This window comes from Zootoca vivipara, chromosome Z (assembly GCF_963506605.1).
Source record: "Zootoca vivipara chromosome Z, rZooViv1.1, whole genome shotgun sequence".
NCBI lineage: Eukaryota > Metazoa > Chordata > Lepidosauria > Squamata > Lacertidae > Zootoca > Zootoca vivipara.
In genome coordinates, this window is record NC_083294.1 from 19,539,726 (window position 1) to 19,551,779 (window position 12,054).

The window sequence follows — 12,054 nt, forward strand, 5'->3', positions numbered from 1 at the left end:
GAGCCAAGAGAGTTTGAACTCTGCCCATTTCCAAGAGGCCAGAGCTCTTTCAGGAACTGTGGGTGGCAAGGGAGTTACTGGCTTGTTTATAAATGGTCCACTAAATAATAGCTGGTTGTTGCTGATAGGAAGGTATGTCGGGGAAGCAGAGTGCAGGGTGTGCGTTACACACACTCAAATAGCTTTTCTGTTGGATTGGCTGGCTTTGCTTCTTGGCATCTGACATCTCCAGGCTTGGAACTGGGCCCCCAGAGGCATCGTGTTTTCTAGACAGCTCACTCAGTCCCTTTGCTGCCTGGCTATTCTCTCTCTCTCTCTCTCTCTCTCTCTCTCTCTCTCTCTCTCTCTCTCTCTCTCTCTCTCTCTCTCTCTCCACCCACCACTGCATCAGGACTGTGGAGGTAAGGACTGGAGCAGTAGCTTTTTCTCTGGGATTCTTCGTGTGTGTGTAGTAGTAGTAGTAGTGTGGTGCAATGGGGGCATTTAGCAGACCACAGAAGGGGTAGGTGATGACACTAAGTTGTGGGTTTAGAGGGCATGAAGAGACAACCCGGCAGGCAGAAACGACAGGCAAGATTTGCAGTGGTGGCCCCTCCTGAGGGCTGCCATCTACCGTAGCTTTGCCATTGCACATACTTCTTTTCATGCACCGGGGATGCACTCAAGACATACAGTACTGTGTCTTCCCTGCTCAGGAAGGAGGAATATATTGTTAGATGCTACCCCAAACTCAGAGCCTCCAGGGGTTCCTGTGATTATGCAGGTTTGGTTTCCGTGGAATGAAAGTCAGCAGAGACTGTGGTGTCTTTTGGATCTATTGTTTTATTTAGTCAGATATACAACCTGAGCATTTGATAGAGGGGCTCACAGCATTAGCACCCCAACAGATCTTACTTCTCTATTAGCTGCAGTTTTGGATCCAGCACAGAGCAAGCATATCTCTGTGTCTCCAGCTTCCAGCTCAGCTCACACACACTACCCTGTTCTCTTACCTAGCAGATAAGTGAAGTGGGTGGAGGAGGAGGGCGCCACCACCTGGTTGTAGCTCTTGCAATCCAGCTCATTCTTTTGGGAAGCCGATGAGGACATACTTAGGGGCCAGCTAAGGTCCATCTTTTGGTGTGCAATTCTGCATAACGAGGACCAGAATAAATAGTTTTGAATAAATATAAATGGAACTGGATGGATTTTTAAGGTGCATTTAACAGTTGAGCAGCTGTTCTCAGAAAAGGAGGGTCAAACATATTCTGCTTAAATCAGTGGCTCCCAAATTCTATGATATTGCCACCCTGGGGTGGGTAGGATTAGTTAGAGAGGTGCTAAGAGGCAAGGGGGGTGGCAGGAGGTCAAAGGCAAGCCTTTCTGAGCATGTTAATCACTTATTTATGATTGACACGCTAGAGTCTGGAACAAAGCACCTTTCTAACTTTATATTTAAAGTTTAATTGCTCTTATCCCTCTCAAGGGGACGCAGGTGGCGCTGTGGTGTAAACCACTGAGCCTAGGGCTTGCTGATCAGAAGGTCGGTGGTTCGAATCCCCACGACGGGGTGAGCTCCCGTTGCTCGGTCCCTGCTCCTGCCAACCTAGCAGTTGGAAAGCACGTCAAAGTGCAAGTAGATAAATAGGTACCACTCTGGCGGGAAGGTAAATGGCACTTCTGTGTGCTGCTCTGGTTTCACCAGAAGCAGCTTAGTCATGCTGGCCACATGACCCGGAAAAACAGTCTGTGGACAAACGTCGGTTCCCTTGGCCAGTAAAGCGAGATGAGCGCTGCTGCAACCCAAGAGTCGTTTGCGACTGGACTTAACTGTTGGGGTCCTTTACCTTTACCACCCCCCTCAAAGCTATGTATTTTGGATATGTTTGTATTTTTTAAAATTCTAAGTTTTCATAACTGTTGGTAATGCTTATTGATTTTCTTATACATTAATTAGGTGAAGGTGTGTGCATGTTTCATAAGTATGGGTAGGTATATCTATACTGTATATATAAAAATGTAGGCATTGCGCACGCGGATGAAACAGCCTTTCTCTGTAACTGCTGAACCACAATATAATAAATTTGGCCACAACGTTCCATGCCCATCAGGGAGGGATCTGGCATAATTCCCCCCCCAAAAAACCACACTTTTCATACCTAAAATAATGATTAAACACACAAAAAAGTGGCGTCCAAATTAGACGTCACCACCAGAAGCTCTGAAGACTCCAGCAGCTGCTCTGCCAGATGACACCACAAAATTCCACAGCAATCAACTGAAAACAGTCCTTTTGCAGCAACAAGGCCCAGCTTTTTCAATAGGCCGCAGCATTGCCAAGCAGGGAAAAACAAACAGAATAGTGCCTTTCACAACGGGGGGGGGGCACAGGGATGAGGCACAACAAAGGGAGGGGGGAACACATAGCCAGGGGGGGGGAGGACCCTAAGTCAGCCAAAGCAGTGGGGGGTGGGTTGGGACAGGGAAAACTGAGTAGGCCAACTGCCAAAACGGCCATTCCACCTCCAAAGCCCAAGCCCAAAGCCTCTCCCGGCGGCTGCATTAATAAACGCCTGGCAGCATTAGGCAGTCGTTCATCATTTTCCCTAACACGCACTTGGGGGCACAGCGAGGGGTTTTTGCTTTTTAATTTAGTGGGCATTGTGTCACATGCGAGGCTACGCCGGCCATTTGAAGTAAGGGCAGCCGTGCCCCTTTTAACCTAGGCTTTATACTATGACTGATTGCCAGCCTCTGCGTCTTTAAAACAAACAAACATCCATGCACTTTCTCTCCCCAGTTTAAGTCCTCAAACCAACACCACATCCAACATTCAAAACACCTACTCCAAAATTAGAAAATCTAAATAACCAAAACAAACAAACAAACAAACAAACAAAACACACAACGCCCAAATCATACAATACCCACCAAAATAAATGACAACCCCAAAAATAAAATTAAACAATAGTAACTTCTGCTTCTCATGTTCTTATTTGGAAAAAAATTAATCTATATAAATGTTCACGATGCGTGCGCAGTAGCCAATGTATGTAGATACAGGGGGGAGGGGACAACACTCCCCGGGGACAACAGAGGGCTCAGACAAAAGTAAATACTGGGAAATAGAACCCAGAAACCAACAGTTCCTTCTCCAAGGGTGGGGGCCAATATAGGAAGATACCGGGGGAGGGGCCAACACTCCCCGGGGACAACAGAGGACTCAGACAAAAGTGCATGTTGGGAAACAGAACCCAGAAACTGACATTTCCTTCTCCAAGGGTGGGGGTCGAGGTATGGAGAAACAAGGGGAGGGGCCAACACTCCCTGGAGACAACAGAGGGCTCAGACAGGGGGCTCGATAGCTCATGGGTCGGGCCAGAGTGGGGCCAGTCACAATGGATGTGCCGCGGGGATGGGGGGGAAAGGGGGCTTGATAGCTCATGGGTCAGGACAGGGTGGGAGCAGTCACAGGGATGAACCGGGGGTGGGGGAGGAGGGGGCAGGATAAGTCATGTGTCCGGACAGAGTGGGGGGAATCACAGGAAAGAACCACAGCAATGTGTGGCCGGGCCAGCTAGTTTTCCTTATATTTTCCTGACAATGCAGAAAAATATTTTTCATGCAATATATTTTGAAGTATATTCATTCTTTTAGCTGAAATATTAGATCAGAACATTATTTGTGTGCATCAGTGACTCATGCCTACAAGTTAGTTTTTTGGGGGGAACATAGCTGTTGCAATTCGCCCTGAGACAGAACCAAGCATGTAAGGAGTTAAGTTTGTGCCAGTTAGAACTCTCAGGGGCGGGCTCAGCCAGGGTATAAAAACCCCTCCCTAGAGGCAGTTAGGCAGTTCCAGTCAGTTCAGTTTAGAGCAGATGAGTTCAGTTGATTTTGGTAGTTGATGAGAGTCAGAGCTTGGAGTCAATAGGGAGAGCTGGGTTTGAGAGATATAGCTGGAGCTTTGGTGGGAGTTAGCAGACAGGATAATCATTCATTGTGAAACTTGTTGTGTTTATTAATTAATTGTTTAGTTTGGTAATAGGCTGGTAACAATCTAGAGGTATTAGGAAGGTATAGGCCATTTATTATAAGTATATTGAACACCATTTTCATTCAGCAACCACAAGCTTTTGCACGCATAAATAAAGCAACATTGTTTATTTCACAACATCCTTGTCAGTGGTAACTAAACTAGCAGGTATCCAGTTAGCAGTCTGGGAAGCTGCAGCTGAGGTACGAATTGTCATTGGTGCAGTACTCATAGACCGTGAAACGTCCGGGGGTGTTGTACAGGTCGGCAGGGACCGTGACAATAGCTATAAATCGAATTTTGAATAAAAGTGTGATTAAATATGAATTTTATTGCACTATTATCTTCCTCAGTAGATCATGCAAACTGCTCTTCTGAATAATTCTTTTTATGAGTTTATGGAGGCACGGGGCAGTTGCCCAAAAAAGTTTGGCAACTACTAGCCTAAGTAGTTTTTGTTAAATTGTGCTCTGATGGTGCATTGCTACACAATGTTGGAAACATTTTGGCTTTACTCTGACCTGTACATGATGAGCAGCCCCCTAGATCACCAACAACAACTAGCAGAACTCTCTCTGTGTGTTTGCAAAGTTCTCTCAGGGCCACCAAGAGGTGTGGAAGCCAATATAAATGGCCAGGGACCTACAGTTTGGAAATGAACTCAATTATCTTGCATATGTTTTTGTCTTCATTGACAGTACTGTATCATTATTTGTTGTTTTTTATATCCATTGTAAAACTGGTGAGTTTCGAATAAGATAAGAATGATATACAGCATTTTGCCAGTTATTGGCAAATAGAGACTTTAACAAACTACAGTACTGTACTGAATTTCCTGGTGCAAAAACAGCTTTCAGGCTCTCTGCCTTGGTCAGGAAGCAAGGCCCTCTCTGCACGCCAGGTCTGCGATGCTCCCAGGAGATATTGTGAGATCTCAAGGATCCATCTAAGTTCCCATGAGATCTCATAGGTCTTGGTTCCCATTTAACTTTTATTGTTCTTGTTGTTACTGTTTTCAAGCATGAAGTTATAAGAAAAAACTGTTCCTTTTCCCTTATGGGGTACCCAAGAGCCATATACAGTAGCAGAAGACACAAGGCCAGAGTTTTTAGAGTGGCAATGATGTACAAGCAAAACTGTGAAAGGCTATAAAAGGAGACCGAGAACATGGCTGATTTCTGTTTTGGATTCAAGGCTGTTGTGCCTAGGGAGATGTAGCAGATCCCACCACTATATACCAATTATGGCAGATCCAAATTATATACACACCCTATAATAATGGGTTATCTTTTGGGTTTTGTGTAAGGCAAATCTTAGATACTTGGAGACTCAGGCAAAAGTTGAACAAATAAGAAACATTTATTTTACAGAATGAAGTGGATAATACAAGGGATAGCTTTGTATGGTTTTATGATTTTATTGTTTCAACTTATGCCTTTGATATTCAAAGGATATATCAGGAGATAATGTTCATTCAGTAAACAGCAAACCTATTAATAATTATACTAAATCTAATGAATGTTTCAGGCTTCTAATCAAGCAGCTTCTGTTAAAACTTCAGTTAAAACTTCAGTTGCTTATGTTCAGTTATTTCGCTTCAGGTAGATGTTACAGGTTCCTAGACTAGATGGTCAATGTTCCACTTATTTCGTGTTATTTCACTTCAGTTCTTAACTCAGTGGTTGCATACGGTAGGTGTTGGCGCTTAATACTTTGGTTCTTCAACAAGGTACCCACTCCTGAGGTACTCCAAATAGCACAGCAGCTCCAAGGGATCACCATGCCCCTTTTAAACTGTTTTGGGAGTCTTCTCTTTTTAGATCTCTCCCCTTCTGACTGGAATGAGACCCAAGTACACTGTATCCACATAACTTCTACTTCTCCTGGCTCAAACTCAGCCTTCCCAGTTAACTTCTGGCCTAATACCCTCACACTGCCTTCACGCCGAGCTCAGAGACTCCTTTCTCTAGCTTTAGATATTTTCCTCAGAGTGAGGAATATTTCTACCCAGGACAAACTCCTTTAGACCAACACCCTTTCTTCCTCTTATTGTAAGCCAAAAATGGCTTATCTTCTGAGTTAGGAGTTAGGAGTCCATTATGTTTATTGCAAAGCAATAAGGTTACAGTCGAATCTTTTCACAAAACTGCAACCCCGCCCAAAGGTCGGGCAGGAATTTATAACATTTCAGACAAAGGATTTTGATTTAACCAATCACATAAAGCATTACATCATTTAATATTTTAATATTAATCATTATCTCATTTCATATTTAATACGTATGTCATTACCTAATCTAATATGCATGCACAATAAGCGTTGCTAACTAAACTTTGATTCTTACCATGATCTGTTACATATTGTTTGCATGTATGGGAACCTGTGTTACGTGTGGATGTAACAATTTATGTTCTAGTTTATTAATTGCTTCTTTGTGATTTACGTATTAGCTGACCTATCCCAGTAGGGGCGGCTTCTTGCTGAATCATCAGTTTCTTTAAAGCAACAGGTCACTAATATAAGCATATTCCAGGATTTATAGGAAATTACATCATTACCTTAATTGGGGCCCTTTGGGCCCCTGCTACACTCTCAAACTAAACCCTGTACTGTATCTGAAAACTCCCTCAGAAATGACTCTCTTTATTTTCCCTCCCAAAGTGCTGGCTCCACCCCCACCCCACCCCAGCCAACTGTCTTGGTAGCCAATCAGAGAGAGGCTCCAGCACTCTGGTGGAATTCTGAGGAACTGCAACACCAGACTCTGGTCTGGCTCTGGTCACAAGGGAAGCAAGAGAACCTCTTGGGAGTGTATTGCTGGGAGCCTCTCCATCGTAGATTCTGGTTGCAAATATGTGTAAATAACCCATATACAGTATCATAAAGACACCACCGTCTCCACTGTGCCTTGTTATTTATTATATTTATACCCCACCCATCTTGCATGGGTTTCCCTAGCCACTCTGGGGAGCTTCCAACACATATAAAAATAAAATAAAACACATATAAAAATAAAAACATCAAACATTACCCTGGGTAAGGGCCTGGAACCTCTGGAATCTTGCACTGCTGCGGAGACTTGGGTGGCTTGTAGCAGTATTAAAAACTGTAATTTCATTGACTGATCCCCTTTCTGAATCTTCCCAGGTCGTTGCAAGAAGCCAGCTGGACCACCATTAGACACATGGAGGTCTCCGCCGGAAAGGTCATTCTGAACGTTGGAGGCATCCGCTATGAAACGTTCCTTAGCACCCTGCAGGCTTTCCCAGGGACCAAACTGTGGAGCCTCACGGAGCCCCAGGCCAACACAAAGTATGACCATGACCCTAGCACCAAGGAGTTCTTCTTTGATCGGAGTGGCCGGCTATTTGGGCAGGTGCTGAACTACTACAGCACAAAGCAACTCCATTGCCCTGCAGGTGTCTGTGAATCTGCCTTTGAGGAAGAGCTGGATTTCTGGGGGATCACAGGCACCCATCTGGCCCCTTGCTGCTGTATAAAGCTCGGCAAGAGAGGGCCCCAAGAGGAGGTGCACAACATTGGGATTGTCGACGAGCAAGACAACGCCCAGGGTCTCCTGGTCCAGGAAGAAAGGAGTGGCTGTCAGTATGCCCGGTGGCGGCCCAAATTGTGGGATCTCTTTGAAAAGCCCCATTCTTCTAAATGTGCAATGGTAAGGAATGTGCTTGATAATTCCCAAACTTGGCTCTGTGACTTGCTAGGGGAAGGTGAAGAGAGGGTGTAAGGGGATTGCCCAAATATTGGGAATGTAAAACCCAACTCTGCAAATTAACTTGGTGCTGTATACCAAACTTCTTCTAAGGCAGCAATTCCTCCCTCCACCACCTGAATTCCACAACCTCTGTAAACTCCAGCACCTGCCACCCTATAACAAGCATTATTCAGAATAGCATTATATAATAAATTGTGCAGAATGCGCTACACTACCAGATGCCTCTGAGAAACTTGCTATCAGGATCTGAGCACAAGTGCACTCCTCAGCAACTACGGTAGTATTCAGAAGCATTTTTGCCGCCAACTATGGAGGCAGAGATTAGCTATTATGGCTGCTAGCCATTGACAACCTTATTCTCCTCCATGATTTTGTCCAGTCCACTTCGAAAGCCATCTGTTGGTAGCCATCACTGCCTCCTAAAGTACTGAGCTCCATATTTGCTGCTTCAAGAAATACTTTCTTTTATTGGTGCTCATGTGGGCTCTTCTATAGCCAAAGGGGCAGAATCTGATAAAGTTAACGCGTGAGAGATGGCGGCCCCTTTGTTATATATCGTCCAGTGCCTGGCAAAACCCTTTTGCTTTTGCATTTGGCCTCTAAATATCTGTGGCCTCTTAGGTGGGATGTTTCCATTGCATTACTTTAATGTATTATTTTAATGTGGTTTTTTAAAAATGCATCTATGTAGGTTTTAGTTAGTTTGTGAGTTGCCTTTGGCAACAAAAAGTTACCAATAAATTTAATAAATATAGTGCTTATACATACATACATACATACATACATACATACATACAGTTATATAAATATAAACCAATTGGTCCATTTTCCTATGTTCAACTTTCCTTTATCTTTGCAGGGTTTGGCAGTTGTTTCTCTGCTGTTCACCATTGCCATCATCATCATCCTCTGTGAGGAGTCCAAGGGGTTCATAAAAAACATCATCCCAGACCATAACATCATCCCAGACCATACTACAGAGAGCCACCACGACCATTACTACCATCACTTCTTTCCCTCTGTCTTTTCCTACGAAGTGGCCCCCTACCTCCTCCACCTTGAGCTTTTCTTCATCCTCTGCTTCACGGCTGAGTTCTTCGTACGGATCATGTGCTGCCCAGATTTGAAGAGATTCCTGAAGAACCCTCTGAACATCGCTGATCTCCTCTCCCTGTTCCCAGTTTACATTGAGCTCTCCTTGGCCAGACCTTCACAGGAGCCACACCCTCAGGAGCCACATCCTGTGATCCGGTGGCTGGGCCTGTCCCGTATGATGTACATCATCAAACTCCTGAAGGTATTGAGGCTGGTGGAGACACCTCTGATGCTGAGGGTGATGCCTTACATGTTCAAGTCCATCCTGAGAGAGATACTCATCTTCTTGTTGATTTTTGCTTCCGAAGTCCTTTTCTTTGGCACCCTCTGCTTTTATGGGGAGCAGCTGAGTGCCAACTTTAAAATACATTTTCGTAACATTGGCGAGGCCTTCTGGTGGGCGGCCATCACTCTGACCACCGTAGGGTATGGAGAAATTGTACCTATCAGTGTTACCGGCCATGTGATAGCAGCTTGCACTGCACTCTGTGGTGTGCTGACCATCATCGTCCCAGTCCCAATATTTCTATTCAGTTTCAAGGGCTGTTATGATGCTGCTGTGATCAAGGAGAGGAGGAAGAAGAAAGCAATGCAAGCAGTGACGCTGTTGTCCTGAGGACTCCTGAGCATCACATCCCCAGTTTTCTGTAGGAAGAGAAAAAAAGGCTTCCAAATAGCTCCCTGGCACATCACAGAAGCTTTTTAAGAAAGCATTTTATTGAAGAAATAAATAAATACAGAAAATAATAGAAGTACCAAAAAAAGCAGCACACTAAATTCAGGAGAGACTTAATATTAGGTTGGCTTGGGTATTTAAGACCACCACCAGTTTCATGTTGCCCTGAGGAGAGGCACCCTCTGCTTTTATGGGGAGCAGCTGAGTACCAACTTTAAAATACAGTTTCGTAACATTGGCGAGGCCTTCTGGTGGGCGGCCATCACTCTGACCACTGTAGGGTATGGAAACCTTGTCCCTGTCAGAGAGGCAGTCCTGTGTGTCTGTATTTTTTGTACATAAGATAAAATCTTATATGATTTTTCTGGGTCCTCCAAGCCTTTGGCAACACATGATTTATCAGTTTTTGCAGCTAGTGATAAATTCCACATATTTTAAAACCAAAGCGAAAGTCTCAAGTCTTGCAACTTTTCCCATTTGGAGGCAATTGAGGTTCTGGCAGCTGCCAGCATCCATGTCAAAAGTCCACAAGAGCTGATTTTTGTTCTGCTCATCATCCCATAGATGTAGGTTGTATGTTGCTTAGAGATTTTAAAATATTAAACAACTTAGAAATTCTTAACTCTAAATGTGGTTGCACCCTGAAAATAAATTGCATGTAAAACAGTAAAGTGTAGAGGAGTCCTGTGAAGCTGTCAGGAGCTGTCATGGCTCAAACTGGGAAGCTTTGTGATTGTGTGTGGCTGCCCCCATGTGATGATGTGCTGCATTGCAAGTTGCAGCATCCACCTAGTCCAGTACAGTACAATACTCAAATGTTTCATTCCACAGACCACTTGCTGAGGTCTTGGTGGACCACTTAATTATTTTTCTGCCTCTTGCAGCAGTTGCAAATTGCTGTCCAAATGCTGTAAGATTTGTGCTTTTATTTTTATTGTTTCTTTTATTTTTTTATTTGGTACTTTATCGCATTACAACTGGCATTCTGCAGAGTTCAAATTGTAACAGAGTATCATCATAGCTGCCAAGTATCCCGTATCCGCCGGGAAAACCCCTTTTTTCTTACCGTTTCCCGGCGGTCTCCTGTTTGGCGGGAAATCCCGGCATTGTCCCTTAAATTCGCTTCTTCCCGGCGGCCATTTTTCTGGTGCCGCTTTGCCCTTCTATGGGCACCAGAAAATGGCGCCGCCGGAAGTCGCTTCCACGCATGACCGGAAGTTGCGTGACGTGACTTCCGGTTGCGGTTTGCCCTTCTATGGGCATCAGAAAATGGCGGCGTCGGCGTCGGAAGTCGCTTTTACGTGTTTCCGGTCATGCGCGGAAGCGACTTCCGGCGCTGGCGCCGCCATTTTCTGGTGCCCATAGAAGGGCGAAGCGCCACCGGAAGTTGCGTCACGCAACTTCCGGTCATGCGCGCGCTGCCGATCCCGGATCTTTACGATCCGGACTTGGCAGCTATGGTATCATACAATATCAGATGTCCTTGAGTTATTGCGTTAGGAGAGAGGGAGGAAAGCTCTTCTCTCATCTACTTTCTCCATGCCAGGCATAATTTCATGTCCGATACAAAAAATTCCTCATCCAGACTTTATTTTGTGTCATGTTACTAGGCACAGATCCACACTTTAAAGCTCTGTGTCCAAGCACTTCTCTTTCCCTGGCGCTTACCCCATGAAAACCCACTCTTTACCACCAGAAACAATTGTGTGGAAAATCCATATTGCAGTTTGTTCCAATTCCGTGTTAAAGAGCAGGTTTTCCTGGGGAAAGCGGTGGGGAGGTGGGGGGGAGAGAAGAAGAAGCACTCAGACATGGATCAGGAAAGTGCAGGCCTGTTCTCATAGAAAGCAAAAGGCAAAAGGTAAATGTAGATGAATCCCTAGAGGGATGAATGCTTGCTTCTGTTCATGGACACATGACATCATAACAGCACCAGATTTAGGACTCTGTCCATGTGGTTCCCCTGCACTGGGTGCCAAGCTGCACAAGGGATGCAAAATAGTACACTTGAGAGCATACGCAGAATGGGAGGCGAGCAGGGGGAGGGTGCATTAGCAAACTCTGTTCTAAAATGAATTATTGTGAAAATAAGAAATATTTAGGGGAGAGCACCAAATTTTGTGCTCACTCAGGGTGCCATATTACTAAAGTCCACCCCTGGAAACAAGCAGGCAAACTCCTTAACTCCTTGTCCCAGAAGGTGTGTGTGTGCGCGGGGGGGGGGAGGTCCAGGACATTCGGACCTTTGCCCAGAGCACCCAATGAGGTCAGAGGCAATTTGAGAGAATTTGCACCCCCTCCATTTTTCCATGCACAAGCCCCATACTCTGGAGCCAGGACTAAGCAAAGCATCATTGCAAGTGGTGTATGAGTGTGTGTGTGTGTGTGTGTGCGTGTGGATGTGTGGGTGTGTGGGTGGGTGTTTGCTGGGGGCAAAGCAGCAGCAGGTTATGTGTTAGCTCAAGAAGAAAACCTAATCATTCTAAACACAGAAAAACACTAAGCACTATATTAACAACTTTTTAAAACACTTCT

At 44.9% G+C, this 12,054-nt stretch overlaps 1 protein-coding gene across 1 annotated transcript; it reads left to right on the forward strand.

The window, feature by feature from the left end:
• On the forward strand, positions 1 to 10,822 carry LOC118084466 (potassium voltage-gated channel subfamily C member 1-like). The gene is made up of 3 exons (XM_035114018.2): positions 1 to 401; positions 7,163 to 7,688; positions 8,608 to 10,822. Exons 2-3 carry the CDS (start codon positions 7,200 to 7,202, stop codon positions 9,457 to 9,459), a joined length of 1,341 nt encoding a protein of 446 aa, XP_034969909.2. The 5' UTR covers positions 1 to 401; positions 7,163 to 7,199; the 3' UTR covers positions 9,460 to 10,822.
• Positions 10,823 to 12,054: the final 1,232 nt, after the last annotated feature.